Source organism: Lonchura striata, chromosome 30, assembly GCF_046129695.1.
Source record: "Lonchura striata isolate bLonStr1 chromosome 30, bLonStr1.mat, whole genome shotgun sequence".
In the NCBI taxonomy this organism is placed as follows: domain Eukaryota; kingdom Metazoa; phylum Chordata; class Aves; order Passeriformes; family Estrildidae; genus Lonchura; species Lonchura striata.
The window spans coordinates 2,737,177-2,763,930 of record NC_134632.1 but is presented as its reverse complement, the minus strand read 5'-3'; the positions used below and the strand labels follow the sequence as shown (position 1 = coordinate 2,763,930).

General features: G+C 43.3%; 2 protein-coding genes across 7 annotated transcripts; both read left to right on the top strand.

Annotated features, from left to right (window-relative positions):
* On the top strand, window positions 1–21,345 carry ZC3H11A (zinc finger CCCH-type containing 11A). 5 transcript variants are annotated; one of them, XM_077789072.1, is made up of 19 exons: window positions 28–113; window positions 2,309–2,373; window positions 3,542–3,594; window positions 4,644–4,794; window positions 5,913–6,032; window positions 7,110–7,233; window positions 9,278–9,475; window positions 9,678–9,794; window positions 11,145–11,225; window positions 11,472–11,582; window positions 12,274–12,336; window positions 12,506–12,607; window positions 13,900–13,965; window positions 14,742–15,251; window positions 16,122–16,195; window positions 16,746–17,331; window positions 18,099–18,250; window positions 18,909–18,961; window positions 20,244–21,345. In XM_077789072.1, exons 4-19 carry the CDS (start codon window positions 4,741–4,743, stop codon window positions 20,506–20,508), a joined length of 2,676 nt encoding a protein of 891 aa, XP_077645198.1. In that variant the 5' UTR covers window positions 28–113; window positions 2,309–2,373; window positions 3,542–3,594; window positions 4,644–4,740; the 3' UTR covers window positions 20,509–21,345. The 5 variants fall into 5 exon arrangements, with proteins under 5 accessions (XP_021394472.1, XP_077645198.1, XP_077645197.1 ...); XM_021538797.3 differs by lacking the exon at window positions 2,309–2,373 and having other exon boundaries at window positions 1–113; XM_077789071.1 differs by lacking the exon at window positions 2,309–2,373 and having other exon boundaries at window positions 40–113; window positions 3,024–3,594.
* Window positions 21,346–23,863: 2,518 nt separating this feature from the next.
* SNRPE (small nuclear ribonucleoprotein polypeptide E) lies at window positions 23,864–25,887 on the top strand. Of its 2 annotated transcripts, XM_077789029.1 has the most exons (5): window positions 23,864–23,988; window positions 24,298–24,324; window positions 24,717–24,779; window positions 25,012–25,090; window positions 25,717–25,887. In XM_077789029.1, exons 1-5 carry the CDS (start codon window positions 23,935–23,937, stop codon window positions 25,770–25,772), a joined length of 279 nt encoding a protein of 92 aa, XP_077645155.1. In that variant the 5' UTR covers window positions 23,864–23,934; the 3' UTR covers window positions 25,773–25,887. The 2 variants fall into 2 exon arrangements, with proteins under 2 accessions (XP_077645155.1, XP_077645156.1); XM_077789030.1 differs by lacking the exon at window positions 24,298–24,324 and having other exon boundaries at window positions 23,885–23,970.
* Window positions 25,888–26,754: the final 867 nt, after the last annotated feature.

Sequence of the window (26,754 nt, the reverse complement as noted above, 5' to 3'; positions counted from 1 at the left end):
CTGAGGCTGCGCGGCTCGCCGGGCGCCATCTTTGAGCCGGGCACCGGCGACACGGCGGCGGCGGATCGCGGCGGATCGCGGCGAACAGCGGCGCGGCGGCCCCCGGGGGCTCGGTAAAACTCCCTGAGCGACCGTAAATAAAAGCGCTTCGGAGCCCCGCGGCGGCGGTTGGGAGGGGGACGCGGCGGGGCGAGGGCGGCGCTGCCTCCTCCGCCAGGCCGCGCGTCCCCCGCGCTGCCCCCACAGCGGGGACGCTGAGGGACGAGCGGGATAAACCGGGATAAATTTGAATAAATTGGGATAAATTTGAATAAATCGGGGTAAAACGGGATTAGTAAAGTGAAATTAGCGGGATGAGGTGGAATTAGCGGGATTAACATCGGGTTTCGGTGGGTTTTGTGCCCCGGGGGTTTGGGTTGGAGGAGCAGCGCGCCCGGTGTAACCCCGAGGTTTTTCCCCTCAGCGCTCATCCCCTCACAAAATTCGATTTTTCAGCAGAAATACTTCCTAATTTTCCTCATTTTCAGCTTAAATCTCCTTTCTCCTTGTTGTATCAACGCGTCTGAGGGGTATTTCTAATACAGTCACCAAATTTCTCCTCATTCCCTAAAGGAACTTCAGGACCGGGCTGAAATCTTCCTTGAGGTTGTTAAAAAAAACCAACAAAATTCGAATTTTTCGGGTATTTTCTTGGGTTTTTTTTAAAGGTTGGAGCTGAGAGATTTCTGACGTCGTTTTTGGTACAGAAAAACCAAAATGTGATTTTTTTTTTTGTTGTTGTAAAGCCTCCAGGTTATTCCCAGAATTGCACTCAGGGTCGTGCATATCCTAAATAAAAACCTAAATATTTGGGTGTAAAAAATTAGAATTCAATAAAACAGGAAGTTTTAAAAAAGTAGAATTAAATAAAAGGGGAATAAAGGGTTGAATTTGGGCACAGCTGAAGCAGAGCAGGGGGAATTTTCCAGGTAAAACTTCCTGGTGGTGGCATTTTCCAAGGTGAAATCCAGGGAAAAATTGGATTTTTTTTTTTTTTTTTTTTGGAAAATCGAATATTTTTGGGATTTAAGAAAAGATTCCCATGATGGGGAGGAATTGTCACAAGAAATCATTGCCAGGCCTTGGGGTTGAGCACAAAAATAGAGAAAAAAGCCAAAAGGAAAATAAATTTTATTTAATTATTCCTGTTTTATTCAAGAGTGGCTGTAGCAGCTTCCCTTGGTTTGGAGTTGATTCCTGAGGAGGAAAAGCTGGAGGAGAGAGGAAAATAAAAGGTTAAAAATGGGTAAAAAAGTGGAATTTTTGGTGCTTTTCCTTCTTTTTTCACCTGATAAATCATCAGGACTTTAAAGCACAAATTTGGGGGTTTGAAATCCAAGAATTCCTCACAGGAAAATTCTTTATTTTCCTTCTAAAAATTTAAATTTTCCCTTTAAAAACAAAAAGTTTGTGTTGGTTTTTGGCCTGGTTTTTGCTGACCCTCAGGTCCTGGTTTCTAAAAAATTTTAATTTTTTGATTTTTTTTTTTTTTTTAGAAACAATTGGTTTAAAAAATATTTTACCAGAAAAATTTTAATGGTATTTTGGACAAAAAAATGTTTTTTAAATTTTCCTTAATTTGAATTCATTTGAGACCTGCTGAGTGCACCAGAGTTACTAATTTTTATTCAGATTTTTTTTTTGATTGCCACCTCGACACCAGTTTAAAATTAAACAAAAAAAAAAATATTTAATGAACCTTTTAATAATTAAATTACCTTGATGAAGTTTAGAACTTGGAGGGGGTTTGGGGAGGGGAGGTTTGGTTGATTTTTTTTCTGTTGTTTTGTTGATTTTCAAGGTTTTATTCCAATTATTTAAAGAAAATTGAGACTCTGAACTGAAATGTGGAAAAATATGGGCGGCAAAAAGCTGATTGAATTTCTCAATTGAATTAAATTAAATCCCTGAATTAAATCTCCAGGGATTTTCTTTCCCCCCAAGGTGCTGGATGTAGGAAAATGTTGCGTTTTTAATTGTGAAAATTCCATTTTCTAGCCTGGTTTGGGTTTAAATTCCTGATTTTATCACCCCTTATTCAGCAAATTCAGCCTTGAAATTTCAATTTAACTCTCAAGAACATTGGGGAAAAAACCCTGAGGAAAAGAAGAAAATTTCCAGGAATTTTTAGGAATAAATTCCCCTGGAAAATCTGATTTTGAAGGTCCAAAAATGCATTTAAATCCTGTTTTATTCCCTTTCTCAAGCAGCAAAAAAAACCAAACCAATAATTAATATGAAAACCCAATTTTTCCTCTCTTTATTTTAGATTTGGGAAAATTCTCTGGCCAAAACAAAAAAAAAATTCCTGGGAAAATTGAAAATTTTGTTTGTGTGAGTAAAAAGGTTCAAACTGTTTCTTCTTAAGCTGTAAAGAAAAATTTCACTGAATTTTGTCTTCCCCAAAGTGTGAAAAATCCTTTGCACAGAAATATCTGAGGGGTAAAATTAACTTTTATTTGTATTTTAGCTGTTCTGGGTACAAGGTTGTGTGGAAAAGAGCCCTAAAAATCAGATTTATTAGAAGAATATTCAAAAGAAAAGCGTGATTCATGCGAAAAAAAATCAATTTTTGGTGGCACCAAAACCCCCAGTCAGCTGCTGGGACGAGCTAATGGTGGATGAATGGATTAGGCAACAGCACAAATGGAAAAATTGGAATATTTGATGGAAAACCCAACAAATTCCTGCCAAAAATCCCCTCGAAAATTCAGTTTTTCCTTGCCTGAGGGATGGGGGTGGATGTGTTTGTCCCTGTGCTGTCCCCGTGTCCCCAAATCCCCTCTCACCCCATCAAAAATCCATCAAATAATCTCATTTTTCCCCCCCTCCATGAGAGATTCATGTGGGAAATGGGCCCAAAATTTGAATTTTATTGCTGTTTTTTCTCCTTGTTCTGCTGTCCCTCCCTCTGGTGGGGTGTGTATAAACACATTTCTGGGTTTATACACACAAATTTGGGGTTGTTTCTTTTTATTGTACAGGTCATAAAGGACGGGGGAAGGTTTTTGTGTTTTCTTAATAGGTGAAGAAATCTCAGAAGACCCGAAATTGCAACTTACTGAATTAAATAATTAAAAAAAAAAATTAAAAAAAAATTAGAAATTTCCCCAGCTGTGGAAGATGGAGCCTTATTTTTGCAGCCATTTTGAATCCTGAGTTCATCTTAAAAAAAAAAAAAAAAAAAAGCAGCTGGGGCGCTTTTTTTATATTTTTTTTGTTTATTTTTTTTTTAATTTTTTTTTTATTGGAAGAGCTAAAATATCCCTGGCTGTCTCCAGTGTGCCAGATTTGCAATGGACTCAATTCCTCCATTAATTATCAGATTGTTCTGAGAGCACCTCAGAGTTTTGGAATTGTTGGCTGAGAGGTTCCCTTGGAATTGTCAGGAGGAAAAAAAAAAAAAAAAAAAAAATCCAAACAAAACAAAAAAAAAAAAGGCAAAATTCAAAATTTTTTTCTGCCCCTTTGTTATTCATTGACGGAATCCTTCGGCCTACAGGAGAGGGGAACTGCATGGCTGGGAAGAGCCAAGGCTGGGCTCAGCGGGGCCAGGTGGGTGAGCTCCAGAGTGGCCTGGGATGGGAAAAGTGGCCTAAATTTGGGGGAAAAATGGGCTGGGTTTGAGGGAAAACTGGGGGGAAAATCCCCCTGGGATTGAGGGAAAAATGGGCTGGATTTGAGGAAAAATTGGAGGAAAATCCCCCTGGGATTGAGGGAAAATGCCCTGGATTTGGGGGAAAGATTGGGGGGAAATGGCCTGGATTTGAGGGAAAATCCCCCTGGGATTGAGGGAAAAATGCCCTGGATTTGGTTGAAAACTGGGGGAAAATCCCCCTGGGATTGAGGGAAAAATGCCCTGGATTTGAGGAAAAATTGGAGGAAAATCCCCCTGGGATTGAGGGAAAAATGCCCTGGATTTGAGGAAAAATTGGAGGAAAATCCCCCTGGGATTAGGGGGTAAAGGGCCTGGGTTTGGGGGGAAATTGGGGGGAAATCCCCCATGGACTGGGGAAAATGTTCTGGGATTGGGGAAAATTGGAGGAAAAATCCCTCTGGGATTGGGGGGAAAATGGAGACGAAATCTCCCTGGGACTGGGGGAAAAAAATCCCCCTGGGATTTGTAATAATAGTGTGATATCAAATAATACATTATAACAATATCAAAACATTTATTTAATTTATTATTAAAATTTTCTTGTATCATCAATAACTGAAAATCGCACCCAATTTTTGAAGAAGTGCCTTTGTTTTGGGGTCACTCCCTAACTTTTTTGGGGTTACCTCCTAATTTTTTGGGGTCACTCCCTAGTTTTTTGGGATCACTCCCTAATTTTTGGGGTCACTTCCTAATTTTTGGGGTCGCTTCTAATATTTCTCAACCTCAAGACCCAGAACTCTTCCTAAGCTCCCAAATCCCAATTTATACTGACAAAACCCCTGCACTTTGACCAAATCTGCTTTAAAAATTCACATAAAAACCAAATTTTTCACCAAATTCAGCTTTATTTTTATTCCTATTTAACTTCAACGCATACATAATTTAACCAGTTAATAGGAAACGAGTCTAAATCCTGATTTTTCATCCTGATCCCTTTCTGCAGGGTGACTTTTAAAAAGGAGCTGTCACAGCTAAGGCAGAGAAGCCAATTCTGGAGAAGGGAGGAGCAAAGCCTGAGTAAGCTGTGAGGATCCCTCAGCATGTCCAGCCAGGGGGATGACTGCTACTTCTACTTCTACTCCACCTGCAACAAGGTGAGCCCGACCCCTCTGGGAGCAATAATAATCATTATTGATTATTGATTGGTTATTGGTTCATTGATCAGCTCCCGGGTTGGAAATCTGCATTTCTCTAAGCTGTGTCGTTTCCATTTCCAGCCCTTTGCTTTTCAAACTTGTGTCCTTGTCCCAGCTCATTTTTCACTTTTGTGATTGTTCCCATCCCATTTTTTTTAACCTGTCCTTTTCCCATCCCATTTTTTAACCTTTTTGCTTTTCCCATCCCATTTTTAGCCTTTGTCATTGTCTCATCCCATTTTTAAAGCTGTGCTTTTTCCATCCCATTTTTAACCTGTCTGCTTTTCCCATTCTGTTTTTTTTTAACCCTTTTGATTCTCTTTTGAAGCTGAGTGGGTTTTTACCCCCCCCCTTTTTTTTTTTTTTCCGATTTTGCTGATTTTCTGTGGATTTCAGGGAGATTCCTGTTCCTTCCTCTCGTTTTTTTTTGCCGATTTCCTGTGGATTTCAGGGAGTTTTCCTGTGGTGTTTTTCCTGATTTTCTGTGGATTTCAGGGCAATTCCTGTGGGGTTTATTGCTGATTTCCTGTGGATTTCAGGGCGATTCCTGTGGGAGTTTGTTTTTTTTTTGCTGATTTCCTGTGGATTTCAGGGAGTTTTCGTCTGGATTTCAGGGAGTTTTCCTGTGGAATTTTGCTGATTTCCTGTGGATTTTAGGGTGATTCCTGTGGTATTTTTGCTGATTTCCTGTGGAATTTTGCTGATTTCCTGTGGATTTTGGGGAGTTTCCTGTTCCTTCTCTCAGTTTTTTTTTTGCTGATTTCCCTGTGGATTTCCCCTTTTTTTTTTTTTTTTCTTTAATTTTTTTTTTTCTTTTTTTTTTTTTTTTCTGATTTCCTGTGGATTTCAGGGAGTTTTCCTCTGGATTTCAGGGAGTTTTCCTCTGGATTTCAGGGAGTTTTCCTGTGGTGTTTTTTTTTGCTGATTTCCTTTGGAATTTCACTGTTTTTCTGTGGCTTTCAGGGCGATTCCTGTGGGGCTTTTTTTTTGCTGATTTCCCGTGAATTTCAGTGAGTTTCCCCTTTGATTTTTTTGCTGATTTCCTTTGGAATTTCACTGTTTTTTGTGGATTTCAGGGCGATTCCTGCTCCTTCCGGCACTGCGAGGCCGCCCTGGGCAGCGAGACCGTCTGCACGCTGTGGCAGGAGGGGAGGTGCTTCAGGAACATCTGCAGGTTCAGGCACATGGAAATCGATGTGAGTGCCCCCCAAAACCCCTCTGCTCACCCCAAAAATCCCTGCCACACCCTCCCAGGGATCTGGGGGCGTTAATACCCTTCCCCAGCAGGGATTTGGGTTACCAGGAGGGAGGTAAAGGAGGAAAAAAATTGATTTTTGAGGTGTTTTTCTTGTGTTAAATGATGTTGTTCCCTATGTTCCATGTGGATCCCACTCTTTAAATGTGGTGGGAAAAAAAAAAACCTGGGAGATGGAATTTTTCCCTAAATTTTTTATCCTAAGATGGAATTTTCCCCAAATTTTTTATCCGAAGTTAGAATTTTTGCCAGATTCTTCATCCTGAGCTCTTGGAATTCCTAAAAGCTGGAATTTTCCTCAATCTTTTTTATCCTGAGCTGGAATTTCTTCCCAGATTTTGTATCCTGAGCTCTTGGAATTCCTGAGAGCTGGAATTTCTCTCTAAATTTTTTATCCTAAGCTGGAATTTTCCTCAAATGTTTTATCCTAAGCTGGAATTTCTTCCTAAATTTTTTATCCTGAGTTCTTGGAATTCCTAAAAGCTGGAAAATCTCTTTAAATTTATCCTGAGCTATTGGAATTCCTGAGAGCTGGAATTTCTCTCTAAATTTTTTATCCTGAGCTTTTGGAATTCCTGAGAACTTGTATTTCTCCCTAAATTTTTTATCCTAAGCTGGAATTTTTCCTAATTTTTTTATCCTGAGCTCTTGCAGTTGTACAGAGTAAAGATAAAAAAAAAAGATGGGAAGGAGCTAAAGCTATGCAAGATAAATTCAGGTGGATTTCACCAACAACTGAAATCTGAAAATTGACTTTTTTCTCTGGGAATAATCCCATTATTTTGAATTTTATTTTAATTTAACCCCATGACAAAGCAAAACTTGATTTTTTTCCTTTGGGAATAATCCCATTATTTTGAATTTTATATTAATTTAACCCCTCGATACCATCCCGCTGAATGAAAAAACCCAGCAAAATTCCGATTTTTCCCCTCTCTAAACCTTTTCCTTGTTAACAGAGCGAGTGGGATTCTCCAGGAGGGAATTCCCTGAGTTTGGATTTATGTTTTTTTCCCAGAAAAAGAGGAGTGAGATCGCCTGTTACTGGGAGAACCAGCCCGGGGGCTGCCAGAAGCACAACTGCGCCTTCCACCACGCCAAGGGCCGCTACGTGGACGGGCTCTTCCTGCCCCCCAGCAAAAGTCAGTTTTCCATCTCATTTTTCCCTAAAATTGCTAAAAAATCATGGGGAATATTGCTTAAAATTAGCTGGATGTGGGTCTGAGCAAAAGTCAGTTTTCCATCTCATTTTTCCTTAAAATTGCTAAAAAATCATGCTGGAAATCCAAGAATTCATGGGAAGTATTCCTTAAAATTACCTGGATGTGGGTCTGAGCAAAAGTGAGTTTTCCATCTCATTTTTCCACAAAATACCCAAAAATTCATGGGGAATATTCCTTAAAATTACCTGGATGTGGGTCTGAGCAAAAGTGAGTTTTCCATGTAATTTTTCCTCAAAATACCCAAAAATTCATGGGGAATATTCCTTAAAATTACCTGGATGTGGGTCTGAGCAAAAGTGAGTTTTCCATCTCATTTTTCCACAAAATACCCAAAAATTCATGGGGAATATTCCTTAAAATTACCTGGATGTGGGTCTGAGCAAAAGTGAGTTTTCCATGTAATTTTTCCTCAAAATACCCAAAAATTCATGGGGAATATTCCTTAAAATTACCTGGATGTGGGTCTGAGCAAAAGTGAGTTTTCCATGTAATTTTTCCTCAAAATACCCAAAAATTCATGGGGAATATTCCTTAAAATTACCTGGATGTGGGTCTGAGCAAAAGTGAGTTTTCCATGTAATTTTTCCTCAAAATACCCAAAAATTCATGGGGAATATTCCTTAAAATTACCTGGATGTGGGTCTGAGCAAAAGTGAGTTTTCCATCTCATTTTTCCACAAAATACCCAAAAATTCATGGGGAATATTCCTTAAAATTACCTGGATGTGGGTCTGAGCAAAAGTGAGTTTTCCATGTAATTTTTCCTCAAAATACCCAAAAATTCATGGGGAATATTCCTTAAAATTACCTGGATGTGGGTCTGAGCAAAAGTGAGTTTTCCATGTAATTTTTCCTCAAAATACCCAAAAATTCATGGGGAATATTCCTTAAAATTACCTGGATGTGGGTCTGAGCAAAAGTGAGTTTTCCATGTAATTTTTCCTCAAAATACCCAAAAATTCATGGGGAATATTCCTTAAAATTACCTGGATGTGGGTCTGAGCAAAAGTGAGTTTTCCATGTAATTTTTCCTCAAAATACCCAAAAATTCATGGGGAATATTCCTTAAAATTACCTGGATGTGGGTCTGAGCAAAAGTGAGTTTTCCATGTAATTTTTCCTCAAAATACCCAAAAATTCATGGGGAATATTCCTTAAAATTACCTGGATGTGGGTCTGAGCAAAAGTGAGTTTTCCATGTAATTTTTCCTCAAAATACCCAAAAATTCATGGGGAATATTCCTTAAAATTACCTGGATGTGGGTCTGAGCAAAAGTGAGTTTTCCGTCTCATTTTTCCTCAAAAATACCCAAAAATCCATGCTGAATATCCAAGAAAAGAGAGACTTTTGCAGTCGGGGGAAATTTCTAATTTTAAATTTTTTTCCTTGCTTTTTGCTTGGTGATTTTTGCTTTTCAAGGTTCCTTTTCCCTTCTCCTTTAATCTCTTTACAGGTGGGGTTACAGAATTCAATCCATTTATTCTTAAATTTTCAACTTTAGCCTCAAAATCTGGGATATTTTTCCTTTCCAGCCACTCTTCCTGAAAGGCAGATTTGCAGTCAGAGGAAAGGAGCAAAATTCCAATTTTAAAATTATTTTCTTGCTGATTTTTGCTTTTCAAGGTTCCTTTTCCCTTCTCCTTCAATCCCTTTATGAATGGGGAATACAGAACTGAATCCAGGAATGATTTATTCTCAAATTTTCAACTTTAGCCTCAAAATTTAGGATATTTTTCCTTTCTAGCCACACTTCCTGAAAGGCAGATTTGATTTGCAGTCAGGGGAAAAGGGCAAAATTCTAATTTTAAATTTTTTTGGTTGGTGATTTTTGCTTTTCAAGGTTCCTTTTCCCTTTTCTTTTCAATCCCTTTATGGGTGTGGAATACAGAACTGAATCCAGGAGTGTTTTGTTATTAAATTTTCAATTTTATCCTCAAATTTTGTGCTGTTTTTCCTTTGCAGCCACCCTGCCAAGCCCCCCCGAGGCTGCAGAGGACGAGGTGAAGCTGGTGCAGCTGCAGCAGAACAAACTCTCCGTTCAGTCCAACCCCTCCCCGCAGCTCAGGGGGGTGATGAAAGTGGAAAATTCAGAGAATGTTCCCAGTCCCACCCATCCCCCTGTGGTCATCAACGCTGCAGATGATGATGAAGATGATGACGGTGAGAAATCTGTAATTTATTTTGAGTATTTATGCTTGAAATCGGAATAAACATCACAAAAATTTGGGATTTATGCACCAGTTTAAGCTGGAGAAATGAGCAGTAAATATTTTTAAGGATTGAAATATTAAACCACCTAAAAATTATTGTTCAATCTTTACTCTATAAATGATTTTATTTTGGGTTTGATTTTCCCTTCCAGACCAGCTTTCTGAAGAAGGAGAAGAAACCAAAACCCCAGTGCAGCCCCCAGCCACAGAAACCCACAATGGGCTGAGGGTGATTTCCACCAGGAAATCCAATCCCACTGCAAAGCAAGGTATTCCAGGGGCTTGGAGAGGGAATTTCACAGCTAAAAGCAAAATATTCCCAAAGTCAAACAGAGCCCAGGGATGCTGGGTGGAATCCAGGAGTCCATTCCCACCTCACCATCTGCCCCCAGGCAGGGGAAAACCTCCTGGGTTGGTTTTGGGGGAGAAAATGGAGTTTAAAGTGGGATTTAAATGGAGTTTAGAGTGGAGTTTAAATGGAGTTTAGAGCGGAGTTTAGGGAGGTTTAAGTGGAGTTTAGGGAGGTTTAAGTGGAATTGGGAGAGGTTTAAGTGGAGTTCAGTGAGAGTTTGGGGTGGAGTTGAAATAGAGTTTAGAGTGGAGTTAGGAGAGAGTTTGGAGTTGGGAGAGAGTTTAAGTGGAATTGGGAGAGGTTTAATTGGAGTTTAAATGGAGTTCAGGGCAGAGTGTAAATGGAGAGTGGAATTGAGAGTTTAGAGAGGAGTTTAGGGAGGTTTAAAGTGGAGTTTAGAGACAGTTTAGAGTGGAGAGAGAGATAGAAGTGGATTTGGGAGAGGTTTAAGTAGAATTGAAAGAGTTTTGAGTGGAGTTTAGGGAGTTTAGAGTGGAGTTGGGAGAGAGTTTAGAGAGGAGTTGGGAGAGGTTTAAGTGGAATTGGGAGAGAGTTGAAAATGGAGTTGGGAGAGTTCAGAGTGCAATTAGAGGTTTAAAGTGAAGTTTAGGGAGGTTTAAGTGGAATTGGAAGAGGTTTGAAGTGGAGTTGGGAGAGAGTTTAGAGTTTAAATTGAGTTTAGAGTGGAGTTTAGGGAGGTTTAAGTGGAGTTGGGAGAGGTTTAAGTGGAGTTGAAATGGAGTTTGGAGTTAGGAGAGAGTTTAAATGGAATTGGGAGAGGTTTAATTGGAGTTTAAATGGAGTTCAGGGCAGAGTTTAAATGGAGTTTAGAGTGGAGTTGAGGGAGATTTTAGTGGAGTAAAAGGGAGGTTTAATGTGGAGTTGAGAGAGACTTTAAAGTGGAGTTTAAATGGAGTTTAGAGCAGAGTTGGGAGAGAGTTTAGAGTTGAGTTTAGGGATGTTTAAGTGGAATTTAGAGAGATTTAATTGAAGTTTAAAGTGGAGTTGAGAGAGAGTTTAAATGTCTGCAGTGTCCCTTCTGGCATTGTGGAAATCCAGATCCAAGGAATTCAGGAATCTTTAATCCCTCTCCATGACTTTGTGCTCAAAAGTGTGGATTTTCCCTTGGAGGGTGAAAAAAGCTGCCAGTTTTCCAAAATCCCCCCTTTTTTTGGGCTTTTTGCCTCCTGGGGAATGTTGGCAGGGTTTATTCCCAATATTTTGGGAAGGATTTACCTCCATTTCCTGAACTGTTCTGTGCTTCCAGATGACAACTTAAATTTTGGAATAAAAACCTTGGAAGAGATCAAACTGAAGAAACTCAAGGAAAAAGCCAAAAAACAAGGTGGTGAGTTAATATCCCTAAAATCCCTCCTTATCCTTCTGCCTTTTGTTCATCCTTGGCTTTAATCCTGATTTTCCTTGGATAATTGCAAGGAAATTAAATTTTTTTTTGCAAATTGGGAGATCCTACAAGGACAAACTTTCATTTTTTTTTAGAGGGGCTATTCTGGTATGTGGCAGCTGGTTTTGCTACTTGGAATTCCAAGGAAAATTGTTAAATATCCTGATTTTTCCATGTTTTTCCATGCAGAAGGTCCTTCAGGAGTGGCTGTGGAGCCTCTCCAAGCCCGGAGCATTCCCGTGCCAGAGAAGGAAAACGTCCGGACCGTGCTGAGAACTGTGACCCTCTCCTCCAAGGAAGGTAATCCCAAATCCCCAAAATTCCCATTCCACTCAATTCCCACTCACTCAATTAGGATAATTACCTTAATAATCCTCAGATTGATTATTAGGATAAATATCCTAATAATTATTATTAATAATAATTAGGATAATAATTAGGATAATAATTAGGATAATTAATTATATCCTATTTTATTTATTTTATTATATTATTGTATATTAATTATATATTAGTACATTATATTATTTATTATCTATAAAATTTTATATTGTATATGCTATAAATATATTATTATATATTTATATAAATTGTATACATATAAATATATATTCTCTAATATAATATATATTTTATATAATATATATGTTTTTGTATTATATAATATATGCAATATATATTATATATTTATATATGTTATGTTATATTGTATTATGTTATGTTATATGTTATTATATTATATGTTATTATTAATAATAATGTTTAGGATAGATATCCTAATAATATTAGGATAAATATCCTAATAACCCCGAGTTGCACTGCTGCCTTTCCTGATTGGAATTTCAAAGGCTGTATTGGAAAAGGTTTTTTTTTGTTGTTTTTTTTTTTTGTTTGCTTGTTTGGGTTTTGTTTGTTTGTTTGTTTGTTTATTTTTTGGGATAAGGGGATTTGGAATGCTTTTGGTGCACTGAAATGTGATTTCTTGTTTTAGGGGAGGACCCTGTGATCCAGCTGAACCTTCCTGACAGACTGGGAAAAAGGAAAGCCCTCATGGGTGAGAAACTCTGTGAAATATTTACATCAAAACCAGAAAATTCTGTTAACAACTAAAAACCAAAACTATTCCAAACTCATCTGGGAGGATTCAGGTTCCTGTGGATCGTTCTAAACCCTCCTGCAGAGGAAGATTCTGAAGGAATTTCTCATTTTTTGTCTTCCCAAAGGTGGGAAAACTTTCCTGCCCCTGAGGAGGAGCGTTGCTGACAGGCTGGGCAGGAAGGCAGAGCTGCAGGAAAACGCTGAAAAGGCCCCAAAAAGAGGCACAGGTACCAAAACCAGCTGGAATTCCCACCTGGAACCTGGCCCAGCTGTTCTGGGGGGATTTTCTGGGATTTGCTCTTGGGATTTTCTCTGTTTGGGATTTTCTGGTTTGTATTTTCTGTCCAGCTTTTCTGTTTAAGGTTTTCTGTCCAGCTTTTCCATTTGGATTTTCTGTCCATCTTTTCTGGTTGGGATTTTCTGTCCATATTTTCTGTTGGGATTTGCTGTCCAGCTTTTCCCTTTGGATCTTCTGTCCAGCCTTTCTGGTTGGGATTTTCTGCCCAGCTTTTCCATTTGGGATTTTCTGTTTGGGGTTTTCTGCCCATCTTTTCTGTTGGGATTTTCTGTTCAGGGTTTTCTGTCCAGCTTTTCCCTTTGGATTTTGTGTCCATCTTCTCTGTTTGGTGTTTTCTGTGCAGCCTTTCTGGTTGGAATTTTCTGCCCATCTTTTCTGGTTGGGATTTTCTGCCCAGCTTTTCTGGTTGGGATTTTCTGTCCATCTTTTCTGGTTGGGATTTTCTGTCCATATTTTCTGTTGGGATTTGCTGTCCAGCTTTTCCCTTTGGATCTTCTGTCCAGCCTTTCTGGTTGGGATTTTCTGCCCAGCTTTTCCATTTGGGATTTTCTGTTTGGGGTTTTCTGCCCATCTTTTCTGTTGGGATTTTCTGTTCAGGGTTTTCTGTCCAGCTTTTCCCTTTGGATTTTGTGTCCATCTTCTCTGTTTGGTGTTTTCTGTGCAGCCTTTCTGGTTGGAATTTTCTGCCCATCTTTTCTGGTTGGGATTTTCTGCCCAGCTTTTCTGGTTGGGATTTTCTGTCCATCTTTTCTGGTTGGGATTTTCTGTCCATATTTTCTGTTGGGATTTGCTGTCCAGCTTTTCCCTTTGGATCTTCTGTCCAGCCTTTCTGGTTGGGATTTTCTGCCCAGCTTTTCCATTTGGGATTTTCTGTTTGGGGTTTTCTGCCCATCTTTTCTGTTGGGATTTTCTGTTCAGGGTTTTCTGTCCAGCTTTTCCCTTTGGATTTTGTGTCCATCTTCTCTGTTTGGTGTTTTCTGTGCAGCCTTTCTGGTTGGAATTTTCTGCCCATCTTTTCTGGTTGGGATTTTCTGCCCAGCTTTTCTGGTTGGGATTTTCTGTCCAGCTTTTCCCTTTGGACTTTCTGTTCCTCCTTTCTTCTCCTGCTTCTGTTTGCACGTTGGTTGAGGGTTCAAGGTCACTCTGTGCTCTCCTGTCTCATTTCCCACCCAAAATGGGAATTTTTGCCCTTTTTTTTTAACTTTTCCTCTTGTTTTTTAGTTCAAGTCCTGAAGTCCCTGAAGGAGAGGCTGGGGCTGCCCTCTGAGCAGAGCAGTACTGAGACAGGTAAAAATTAGATTTGAAATACTCCTTTTTTGTTTTCCTTTTCCTTCTTTGCTTCCCAGGAACTCCCATGCAGCCTTAAATTGTTAATTTTAAAGGATGACTGACTCTTGATTTTACAAATCCAAGTGGTTTAAAGGAGAGGGGGGAATTTATTGTTCAGGGAATTGGGATTGTTCAGCCTGGAGGAGGAGGAATTTTGGGGTGATTTTATTGTGTCCTAAAGGGAAACCTGCAGGAAAGATAGAGAGGGAATTCCCAAGGAATGGAGGGGACAGGATGAGGGGAGTGACTCCAGATTGATGGGGTTGGATGGGATTTTGGGAATAAATCCTTCCCTGGGAGGGGCTGGGATGGAATTCCCAGAGGAGCTGGGGCTGCTCCATCCCTGGGATTGCCCAAGGCCAGGTTAGAGAGTGGAAAAAGTTAATAAAATGGGTAAAATTGGTAAAAATACACTCTGGGATATGTCCCTGCCCATGGGATTGGATGAACCCTTCCAACCCAACCCATTCCAGGATTCCCTGGGCTGGTTTGGATGGGATATTGGGAATAAATCCTTCCCTGGGAAGGAATTCCCAGAGAATCTGTGGCTGCTCCAGCCCTGGGAGTGTCCCAGGCTGGGTTGGAGCAGCCTGGGACAGACATCCAGAGTCCCTGGATGTTTTTTAAAGTCCTTCCAAGCCAATCCCAAATTCCCTCAGTGCTGGGAGAAACTGGAGACGTTTCCCCCTCCTTGATCGCTCTTTCACTCCCGGGTTGGATTTTTCTGCCCTCAGACAAAGCTGCCAAGCCCATTGAGGAGATCCGGGTGAAAACCCTGGAGGAAATCCGCCTGGAAAGAGCCAACCAGAGGAGAGGGGAGCCCCCAGCCAAAATCCCAGCAGATGGAAGGAAAACTGAAGATCCCAATTTAGGAGCAAGACCCTCCTTTGCTGCCCGCTCCAAATCCCTGGCAGGAGCCCTGGTGGAAAAAAACCACAAAAGTTTGGGAGACGAGAAGGAAAAACCTGAGGAATTCAACAGCAGGGCCAAAAGTGAGGCTGAAGGCAGGAGACAGAACATTCCTGCTCCAGCTGTGGCAGGCAGGGTGCAGCTGGCAGAGCCTGGCAGAGCCAGGGGAGCCGGAGAAGTTCGGATCAAAACCTTGGAGGAGATCAAGAGGGAGAAGGCGCTGAGGATGCAGCAGAGCGGGGAGAACGTTCCTGCTCCTGCTGCTGCTGCTGCTGCTGCCCCAGCCGAGGCTGCCCTGAGGGGCAGGAGGCTGCTGAGGGTCACCAAGCTCCTGGGTGAGATGGGAACTGGGGTTCCTGTGGGAATTGGGGTGCTTCTGGGAGCTGGGGTTACAGACTGGGGGTTGGGGTTCTCCTGGGAGCTGGGGTTCTTCTGGGAGTTGGGGTTCCATCCTGGGGATTGGGGTTCCACCCTGGGAATTGGGGCGCTTTTGGGAGCTGGGGTTCTCCTGGGAGCTGGGGTTACAGCCTTGGGATTGGGGTTCTACCCTGAGGATTGAGGTTCCACCTGGGAATTGGGGTTCCACCCTAGGGATTTGGGTTCCTTTGGGAATTGGGGTTCCACTCTGGGGATTTGGGTTCTTCTGGGAGCTGGGGTTCCACCCTGGGAATTGAGGTTCTCCTGGGGATTGAGGTTCCATGTGGGGATTGCGGTCCCCTGGGAACTGGGGTTCTTCTGGGAGCTGGGGTTCCATCCTGGGTATTGGGGTTCTACCCTAAGAATTGAGGTTTTACCCTGGGAATTGTGCTTCCCCCTTGGGAATTGTGCTTCCTTTGGGAATTGGGGTTCTCCTTGGGAGTTCTGCTCCACCCTGGGAATTGGGGTTCCACCCTGGGAATTGGGGTTCCTCCTTGGCAGTTGTGTTTTCCACTTGGAATTGTGCTTCCCCCTTGGGAGTTCTGCTCCATGGGGATTGGGGTTTTCCTGGGAATTGGGGTTCCACCCTGGGGATTTGGGTTCTCCTGGGAATTGGGGTTCCCCCCTGGGGATTTGGCTTCCCCCTTGGCAGTTGTGCTCCCGTCATCCAGTGGGACTGAAGGAGAGAGAAAATCCTGCAGGAATTGCTTCCTGATCATAAAAATAGAGAAATAACCCCCCCAAGAAATAAAAAAAAAACAATTTTTGGATATTTTTTTGGTTTAAAGCACCTGGAAGAGAAGAAAAGATGATTGTGGAGCTGAACAAACCTTCCCCCAAAAGTGGCTCTGCAGCTTCTGAGGTGAGTCTGAGCAAACTGACAATAAAAACTTCACATTTCTGATCAATTCCTCCCCTTTCTGATCAATTCTTACCCATAGATTTTTTTATCCATAGATTTTTTATCTGTAAATTTTTTTATCCATACAATTTTTACCCATAAGATTTTTTTACCCATAGGTTTTATCCAGAGATAACTTTTTGTCCCTAGATTTTTATCCATAGAATTTTTTATCCATACATTTTTTATCCATACATCCTTTTATCCATAGATTTTTTTACCCATAGATTTTTATTCACACATTTTTTTATCCATACTTTTTTTTTTTTTATCCATACTTTTTTTTTTTTTATCCATAGTTTTTTAGCCATAGTTGATTTTTTATTCCTGGTGTTTTTATCCCTGGGTTTTTATCCCTACGTTTTTATCCCTAAGTTTTTATCCCTGAGTTTTATCCCTAGGGTTTTTTATCCCTGGGGTTTTTTAATCCCTAAGTTTTTATCCCTGGGTTTTTTATCCCCAGATTTTCACCCCAATAACCCTCTCGGTGTGTTTTCCCAAACCCTGTCAGAATTCAGGGAATTCTGGAGTTCAGGTGAAGAGCCTGGAGGAAATCATGTGGGAGAAACGGCAGCAGGAGAAACTGCAGCAGGGACCTGGGACAATTCCAGCTGGGAATCAGGAGAGGAGCCCAGAGAAGAACCTGGAGAGAAATCAGGAGAGAAATCAGGAGAAAATTCAGAGGATCCAGGAGAAGATCCAGAGGAACCAGGAGAACCAAGAGAGGAACCAGAAAAACCAGGAGAGGAGCCCGGACAAGAACCAGGAGAAGAACCAGGAGAGGAATCTGAGGAACCAGGGGAGGAACCAGAGGAACCAGGAGGAGAACCAGGAGAGGAAACTGAGGATCCAGGAGAAAAACCAGGAGAGGAACCAGAGGAACCTGGAGAGGAACCAGGAGAAGAACCTGAGGAACCAGGAGAGGATCCAGGAGAGGAACCAGGAGGAGCCCCCGGGCTCAGGGAGCCCCGAGGCCGCAGTGGGACCTGCCCAGCTGGGCAGGAGGAGAGGGGGCAGATCCCAGGAGGACGTCGGGACAAACCCCGAGAGGGACCCGGGCAAAAAGGGAGCCCAGCAGCCCGAGAGGAGAGGCAGAGGTGGGCTTGGGGTCTGGGGGGACCTTCTGGGGTTTGGGGGATGTTTTAGGGCTGGGGTTCCTGGGAATCTCTGGGATTGGGGTTTGTGGGGACGTTCTGGGGTTTGTGGAAATGATCTGGGATTGGGGTTTGTGGGAATCTCTGGGGTTTGTGGGAACGTTTTGGGGGTTGTGGGAATCTCGGGGGTTTGTGGGGATGGTTCATATGGGGTTGGGGTTTAGGGAGCTCAGCTGCCCAAGATTTCATAGATAAAGGGGATTTGATAAAGGGATTTGATTGATAAAAGGATTTGGTTGAGAAAGGGGATTTGATAGAGGAATTTGATAAAGGGATTTGATTGGTAAAGGGATTTATCCTTTTGATTGATAAAGGGATTTGATAGATAAAGGGGTTCAATTGATAAAGGGTTTTGATTGAGGAATTTGATGAAGGTGTTTATCCTTTTGATAAAGGGATTTATTGATAAAGGGATTTGATAGATGAAAGGATTTGATAAAGGGCTTTGATTGATAAAGGGGATTAGATTTATAAAGGGGATTTGATAGATAAAGGTGCTTGATAAAGGGATTTGATTGAGGAATTTGATAAAGGGATTTATTGACCAAGGGATTTGATAGATAAAGAGGTTTGATAGATGAAAGGATTTGATAAAGGGCTTTGATAGATAAAGGGGTTGATAAGGGAAGGGATTTGATTGATAAAGGAAGGCATTTGATAAACTTTTGTTTCTTTCTTTCTCTTTTTTCCCTCCTTTCCCTCCACCCCAGCCAAATCCAGGGTGTGCCTGAAGCCTGTGGATGCCAGAGCCCCTCCCAAGCAGCCCCTGAAGAGGAAGGTCCCCGAGGGCCACCCCCCTGCCGTGGTGGCAGTGAAGCCACTCAGTGCCACCAGCGGGGACACCCCAGAGCCCCCGGCCAAGGTAAGGCCCCAAAAACCCCCCAATTCCCAAAAAAAAACCTGGAAAAATGAAATTTTCTCCAGCTCTCCCATCCCTTTTCACCCCAGAATTTTCAGGGGCAGCAAATCCCTGCTTTGGAGGCACCTCCAGAATTCCCTGCTGGGATTCGGAAAGGATTTTGGCAAAAATTCCTTTAAAAAAAAAAAAACCAAAATCCTCATTTCAGGAATGCCCTGCTTCAGGTGAGGCAGAAAAAAAAGAATCTCCTACAATGTGGGAGTTTTTCTCATATCAGGAATGATTTCATTTCAGGAATCCCTAAAATGTGAGAATTTTCCTCATTTCAGGAATGCCCTACTTCAGGTGAAGAAGCAAAACAAGAATCTCCTAAAATGTGGGAGTTTTTCTCATATCAGGAATCCCTAAAATTTCATTTCAAGAATTTCATTTCAGGAATCCCTACATTAGGGAATTTTCCTCATTTCAGGAATCACTTCATTTTCAGCAACTTCATTTCAGGAATCCCTAAAATTTGGGAATTTTCCTCATTTCAGGAATACCCAAGAAGAATCTCCTAAAATTTGGGATTTTTCCTCATTTCAGGAATGATTCCATTTCAGGAATCCCTGAAATTTGGGCTATTTCAGCCCCTAACCCTTGTCCTGCTCCCCTTTCCCAGGTTGTTGCCAGCCCCGAGGGCTCCCGGCCTCGGAGGGAGAATTCCCAGATCAGGTAACCCCGACCCCAAATTCCTTCTGGGGTGGGCAGGGTGGGAATGATCCCAAAATCCTGCAGAGGAGCTGTTAATTGCAATTAAAGCTGCAGCTCTGGGTTCCTGCAGGTGCTGCACTGGGGCACTCCCCAAAATCGATCCAAAAATCCCCAAAATTGATCCAGAATCCTCAAAACTGAGCTAGGAATGCCCAGAATTGATCAGGAATCCCCAAAATTGATCCAGGAATGCCCAGAATTGATCCAGGAATGTCCAAAACCAATCCTGGACTGCCAAAATTAATCCCATCCCCCAAAACCAATCCTGGACTCCCCAGAATTGATCCTGGATTTACAAAATTGATCCTGAACTCACCAAATCTGATCTAGACCCCCCCAGACCCAATCAGGACTCCCCAAACCTGATCCAGGACTCCCCAAACCTGATCCAGGACTCCCCAAACCTGATCCTGGACTCCCCAAATCTGATCTAGCTCCCGCAAACCCAGTCCCAGTCCCCCCAAACTCAATCCCAGCTGCCCCAAACCCAATCCCAGCCCCTGCCACCCTCCCCTAACCCCCCATGTAGAACCCCAAACTTCACCTCGGGTCCCTCCTGCACTTACTTCCTTTTCCCTGCTCTGCTAGCCCCCCAAACCCAATCCCATCCCCCAAACCCAATCCAGGACTCCCCAATCTGATCCTGAACTCTCCAAATCTGATCTAGCCCCCCCAAACCCAATCCCAGCTCCCCCAAACCCAATCCCAGCTCCCCCAAACCCAATCCCAGCTCCCCCAAACCCAATCCCAGCCCCCCCAAACCCATTCCCAGTTCCCAAAAACCCAATCCCAGTTCCCCCAAACCCAATCCCAGCTCCCCCAAACCCAATCCCAGCTGCCCCAAACCCAATCCCAGCTGCCCCAAACCCAATCCCAGTTCCCCCAAACCCAATCCCAGCTCCCCCAAACCCAATCCCAGCTGCCCCAAACCCAATCCCAGCTGCCCCAAACCCAATCCCAGCTCCCCCAAACCCAATCCCAGCTCCCCCAAACCCAATCCCAGCTCCCCCAAACCCAATCCCAGCTGCCCCAAACCCAATCCCAGCCCCCCCAAACCCATTCCCAGTTCCCAAAAACCCAATCCCAGCTCCCCCAAACCCAATCCCAGCTCCCCCAAACCCAATCCCAGCTCCCCCAAACCCAATCCCAGCCCCTCCCACCCTCCCTAACCCCCTTTGTAAAACCCCAAACTCCACCTCGGGTCCCTCCTGCGCTGACTTCTCCCTTCTCCCTGCTCTGCCAGCCCCCAGCCTGGCAGCCAGGGGCATTCCCTGGCCCAGGCAGAGGTGTCGGGATCCTCCTCCTGCTCCTCATCCCTGGAGGCGCCGCTGAAGCTGCGGCGCCTGAGCTCAGCCGGCGGCGCCAAAGCCGCGCTCTCGGTGGAGGACGACTTCGAGAAACTCATCTGGGAAATCTCCGGGGGAAAACTGGAGGCAGAAATCGACCTGGATCCAGGCAAGGATGAGGATGATCTCCTGCTGGAACTCTCCGAGATGATCGACAGCTGAAAGTGAAGGATTTTTATTGGAAAAAAAAAAAAAGGGGGGGGGGGAAAAAGATGCGACGCCAAAAAAAAAAAAATCCCCTAAAAAAGCAAAATTTCCTCCTGGCACCCCGAAGAAATGCTGGAAATGCTGTTGGATCCGTGCAGGAGATGCTTTCCCAGCTGGATTGGTGGGAATAGGCAGAGTCTGCTCTCAGTTATCCCAAAATTCCTGGTTGGGTTTGTCCCACGTGGGACGGAGCACTTGGAATTCCCTGGAGGGACAACACAGATCCCATGGCAGAGCTCCCTCCTGGACAGAAAAACCCCAAAAAAATCCCTGGAGTTACTGTGTCAACTCTGGAATCCACGGTGGACTCGGAATTGGGGGGAATTCGGGGGTGGAAAAACACCGGGAGGAATTTTGGACCAAACCCTGCCAGGGTGAGCCTGGCTCCGAACGATCCAAGGGGGATTTTTCTTGGAATTTTGGGATGGTGGAAAAATCAAAATTCCTCCTGGAATTTGGGAAAAGGAGCATTGCTTCAAGTGCCTCTGGATTTTGAGGATTTTTCCCTGTAATGAACCTCCCACATCCAGCTGGGATCGTTGTGGGAGGGGAAAAAAAACAAAAAAAAACCCAAAAAAACCACCTGGAATATTCCCCCCTTGGCTGCTTCCCTCTTTTCCAACCTATTTTGGAGATGGGATTGAGAGGAATCCCCGTGGATTTATTTTTATTTTTCATTTTTGTTTATTTTGATTTTAGTTGGTTTTTTTTTTTTTTGGTCCTGTAAATATTTTATTCTTCCATTTTATATTTGTATGATTCTATTTAAGGGATTAAAGGTAGGCTGCTCAACTGTGGTGTCCTTGCAGAGTTTTGTGCTTTGATTTAAGGAATGGTATCCAACAAGTTTGGTGGGAATGCTGGAATTAATTAGAAATTAATTAGAAATTAATGAAAAAATAATGAAATTAATGAAGAATAATGAAATTAATTAAAAAATAATGTAATTTATTGGAAATTTAATGAAATTTATTGGAAAATAAATGGAATTTATTGGAAAATTAATGAAATATATTGGAAATTAATGAAATTAATGAAAAATGAAATTAAAGAAAAATTAATGAAAAAAAAGAAATTTATTGGTAAATTAATGGAATTTATTGGGAAATTAATGAAATGTATTGGAAAATTAATGGAATTTATTAGGAAATTAATGGAATGTATTGGGAAATTAATGAAATTTATTTGAAATTAATGAAATTTATTGGGAAATTAATGAAATTAATTGAAAATTAATGAAATTAATGGAAAATTAATGACATTAATTGGAAAACAATGACATTAATTGGAAATTAATGAAAATAATGAAATTTATTGGAAAATAATGAAATTGATGTAAAATTGATTAAATTGATGGAAAACTGATGAAATTTATTGGAAATTAATGAAATTAATGGAAAAATTAATGGAATTTATTGGAAAAATAATGAAATTTATTGGAAATTAATGGAAAAATTAATGAAAAATTAATGAAATTTATTGGAAAATTAATGAAAGGGGCTCAGCCTGGAGAAAAGGAGGCTCAAGGGGAATTTGGGATCTTCCACAGGAACATGGGAGAGATTTCAGGGAATTTTTTTTGCTTTTTTTTTGTGACTTTGTGGGATAAATGAACAGGAAAACTCGAGCACTGTAAGAGCACAAAAATTACTTTATTTTAAAATTTTGTGTATTTAAGGGCGCAGCTCTGCTGTAGCTCTAAGCCAGGGGAACATTGCTAACAAATGTTTTATTTATAGATGAATTGTGGTTATTCAAACCAAATTAAATAATAGTGTGAAAAATGCCCAACACTTAGTTTTTAAATTTTTAAATTTTAATAATAAATCGGTTATAAAACTAATAACACAATTAGAGTAATAAAGTGTAGAGTTAGGACAATTAGAAGACAATAAAAAGCAGATTTTTTTGATTAATTTTTTGATTAATTAAACAAGAAATTCGCTTTTTCTGATAAGAAACCCATAAATTCCTTTTTTTTGGAAGATTTTGGTGTTCCTCGAAGCGAGTATCTCATTCCTTAAAAAAAAACCCAAAAAACTCCCCCCACATACTAAGAGAAAAAAACCTACTAAGAGGAAAAAAAAACTAAGAGCAAAAATAACCAAAAAAAGAATAAAAAAAAATCCTACAAAGAGCAAAAAAACCCACAAAAAAAACCCGAAAAAAACCTAGTAAGAGCAAAAAAAATAAACAAAAAAACCCCATCTTACTAAGAGAAAAATAAAAGACCCTACTAAGAGCAAAAAATAAAAAAGAAACCCCAAAAAACCTACTAAGAGGAAAAAAAAACAAACAAAAAAAAAACAAAAAAAAAACTTTACTAAAAGAAACCAAAAATCTACAAAGAGAAAGAAAAACTACTAAGAGCAAAAATTACTAAAAAAAGAACAAAAAAATCGTACTAAGAGCAAAAAAACCCACAAAAACAACCTACTAAGAGAAAAAAAACGTAAAAAAAATTAAAAAAACCTGCTAAGAGAAAAAAAAAAGGACCCTACTAAGAGCAAAAAATAAACAAAAAGAAACCCCAAAAAACCTAAGAGGAAAAAACCCAGAAAAACTCTACTACGAGAAAAAAAGCAAAAACCTATTAAGAGAAAAAAATCCTACTAAGAGCAAAAAAACCCCGAAAAAAAACTACTAAGAGAAAAAAAAATTTAAAAAAACACACTCAAAAAAAAAAATATACCCTACTGAGAGAAAAAAAAAGAACCCACAAAAAAATCCTACAAAGAGAGAAAAAATCCTAAAAATAATGATAGGGAAAAAAAACAAATAAAGTAAAAATCTCCTGAGGGCCTCACGCCGCCAGTATCCCACAATGCCCTGCGCGCTCCGCCCCTCACGGCGCCGCTTCCGGCCGCCATTACCGCCGTGCCCGCCTTGCCCGCCCCTCACGGCGCCAGTGTCCCACAGTGCCCCGCTCGGGCCGCCATTACCGCCCGTGCCCGCCTTCCCCGCCCCTCACGGCGCCAGTGTCCCACAGTGCCCCCTTCCCGGCCGCCATTACCGCCCGTGCCCGCCTTGCCCGCCCCTCACGGCGCCAGTGTCCCACAGTGCCCCCTTCCCGGCCGCCATTACCGCCCGTGCCCGCCTTCCCCGCCCCTCACGGCGCCAGTGTCCCACAGTGCCCCCTTCCCGGCCGCCATTACCGCCGTGCCCGCCTTGCCCGCCCCTCACGGCGCCAGTGTCCCACAGTGCCCCGCTCGGGCCGCCATTACCGCCCGTGCCCGCCTTCCCCGCCCCTCACGGCGCCGCTTCCGGCCGCCATTACCGCCCGTGCCCGCTTTCCCCGCCCCTCACGGCCCCGCTTCCGGCCGCCATTACCGCCCGTGCCCGCCTCCCCTGGCCCTCACAGCGCCGCGGCCCCGCGCAGCCATGGCGTACCGCGGGCAGGGCCAGAAGGTGCAGAAGGTGATGGTGCAGCCCATCGTATCCTGCCCGCAGCGCTCGGGGAGGGAGGGAAGGGAAGGGAAGGGAAGGGAAGGGAAGGGAAGGGAAGGGAAGGGAAGGGAAGGGAAGGGAAGGGAAGGGAAGGGAAGGGAAGGGAAGGGAAGGGAAGGGATGGATGGGGACGGGTGGGAAGTAGGGAAGGGAATGGAGGGAAGGAAGGAAGGGAAGGGAAGAAGGGAAGGGAATGGCGGGTTCCACTATGGGTTCCACCGCGGGTTCCCTTCAGGGGTTCCCCTCAGCGTTTCCCCCGTGCCCCCGGCTCTGCTGTGCCCTTAACCCCGGCCCCAGAACCTGATCTTCCGCTACCTGCAGAACGTGAGTGCCGGCAGCGGGCTGGGGGGGAGGGACCTCAAATCTCCCCATTTTAACCCCATAAAACCCATTTAACCCCAAAAATCCCCATCTTATACCCCAGAACCCCCATTTTATAATGCCAAAAAAACCTGTTTTATACCCCAAAACCCCCATTTTATAACCCCAAACCCCACCCAAAAATCCCATTTTATTACCCCAAAATCCCATTTCATACCCCCAAACCCCGTTTAACCCCATTCCCCCAAACCCCTCACACGCCAGACAGTCCCACCCCACACAGGGGTGACCGCAGACAGATTTGGGGTGGGGACAAACCCTGGACCCCAAACCCCTTTGGGGCCCTGCTGACCCCAAATCCCATTTGGACCCCAAATCCTGTTCCCGTTCTGCAGCGGTCCCGGATCCAGGTGTGGCTCTATGAGCAGGTGAACATGAGGATTGAGGGCTGCATCATCGTGAGTGCCCCATTCTGCTTTGGGGTTTTTTGGGGGGGTTTGGGGGTTTTTTGGGGTTTTGAGAGTTTGTTATTAGTTTTATGAGGAGGTTGGGTTTTTTTTGGGTGTTTTTTGAGGGGATTTGAGGGCTTTTTGGGGGGGTGGTTTTGTGTGGGTTTTTGGGTTTTTTTGGGGGGTTTTGTATGGGTTTTTGGGGTCTTTTGGGGTTTCTGAGGCCGGTGCTGCTCAGCAGGGCTTTGACGAGTACATGAACCTGGTGCTGGACGATGCTGAGGAGATTCACTCCAAAACCAAGGCCAGGAAGCAGCTGGGTAGGGCAGGGGGAGAGAACCCCAAATCAGGGTCTGGGACCCCAAATCGGGACTGGGACCCAAAACTCCGGGGGTGGGTCCTGGAACCTGGATGTGTGACCTTAAATCCTGGTTTTGGGACAGGGATCCAGGTTTTGGGATTGGGATCCAGCTGTGGGATTGGGATGGGATCCAGCTGTGGGATTGGGCTCCAGCTGTGGGATTGGGCTCCAGCTGTGGGATTGGGATGGGCTCCAGCTGTGGGGCCGGGCTCCAGCTGTGGGATTGGGATGGGATCCAGCTGTGGGATTGGGATCCAGCTGTGGGATTGGGATCCAGCTGTGGGATTGGGATCCAACTGTGGGATTGGGATGGGATCCAGCTGTGGGGATGGGCTCCAGCTGTGGGATTGGGATCCAGCTGTGGGATTGGGATCCAACTGTGGGATTGGGATCCAGCTGTGGGATTGGGATGGGCTCCAGCTGTGGGATTGGGATCCAGCTGTGGGATTGGGATCCAGCTGTGGGATTGGGATCCAACTGTGGGATTGGGATGGGATCCAGCTGTGGGATTGGGCTCCAGCTGCGGGGCCGGGCGGGATCGGGGCGCTCCCACCCCACAGGCCCATCCCGAGCCGTTGGTTGCAGGTCGGATCATGCTGAAGGGGGACAACATCACCCTCCTGCAGAGCGTCTCCAGTTAGGATCGGGCTGCTCCCGGCCCCCCAGCGGGATTGGGATCGCTGGGAACCCCCCGAGCTCCCGGGGGAATCGGATTTTGTACTTTGGGCAATAAAACGGGGTTGTTTTTTCACAAAATCTGGGATCGGGGTTTCAGGGAGAAATGTTTTCCAAGGGTTTTCCCCCTGTGGGATTGGATCTGGGGGGTTCAGGATAATGGGGGTTCGAGTTTTCCCAAACCAAACCCTTTATCCCAAAACCAATCCCATCTTCCCCAAACCAATCCCTTCTTCCCAAAAATAATCCTTCATTTCCCAAAACAAATCCCTTTTAAAAAAAAATCCCGTTATCCCATAACCAATCCCATATCCAATTGGATATGGATTGGATATCCCATATCCAATTCCTTCTTCCCAAACCAAATCCCTTTTTCCTTAAACCAGGCCTTTCTTCCCCACAAAAAGTCCCTTATTCACAAAAAATCCTTTTTTTATTCCCAAAACCAATTTCTTAATCCCAAAAAAATCCTTTTCCCAAACAATTCCTTTTCTCCAAAAATGAACCCCTTTATCCCAATAAGAATCTTTTTTTTTTCCCCAAACCAATCTTTCTACCCCTAAACAAATCCCTTTTTCCCAAAAAATCCTATTCCCTAAAAACCAACCTCTTTATCGCAAAAAGAATCCTTTTCTTCCCTCAAAACCAATCCCTTTATCCCAAAATCAAATTCTTTTTCCCAAAACCAAATCCCTTTTTCCCAAGAAATCCCTTCCCACTCCTCCCCCAAACCACAGCTCTGCCTCCCTCGGGGGATTCTTTCTTCTCAGGTGGAATTCCTTTCCCGAGCCTCAGGAATTTTGTGGGAATTCTGCCTGGAGCATCCCAAATTCCTGCCAAAACCAGAGCTGGAAAAATCTTCCAGAGGGCTCCGGACAGAAGGGGGAGCTGCGAGCTCGGCTCTCCCCGATCCCAGCTGGAATTCCCGACCCCCAGTCCCGGCTGGAA

What these genes read in the sequence shown, in the direction of transcription:
- ZC3H11A (XM_021538797.3), top strand. Translation starts at nt 4,741, where the DNA reads ATGTCCAGCCAGGGGGATGACTGCTACTTCTACTTCTACTCCACCTGC. An exon ending in TGATGATGAAGATGATGACG is followed by an intron (nt 9,476 to 9,677) that starts GTGAGAAATCTG and finishes TTTCCCTTCCAG; the next exon opens with ACCAGCTTTCTGAAGAAGGA. An exon ending in GTGGCTCTGCAGCTTCTGAG is followed by an intron (nt 16,196 to 16,745) that starts GTGAGTCTGAGC and finishes AAACCCTGTCAG; the next exon opens with AATTCAGGGAATTCTGGAGT.
- SNRPE (XM_077789029.1), top strand. Translation starts at nt 23,935, where the DNA reads ATGGCGTACCGCGGGCAGGGCCAGAAGGTGCAGAAGGTGATGGTGCAG. An exon ending in GGATTGAGGGCTGCATCATC is followed by an intron (nt 24,780 to 25,011) that starts GTGAGTGCCCCA and finishes GCTGCTCAGCAG; the next exon opens with GGCTTTGACGAGTACATGAA. An exon ending in CAAGGCCAGGAAGCAGCTGG is followed by an intron (nt 25,091 to 25,716) that starts GTAGGGCAGGGG and finishes CGTTGGTTGCAG; the next exon opens with GTCGGATCATGCTGAAGGGG.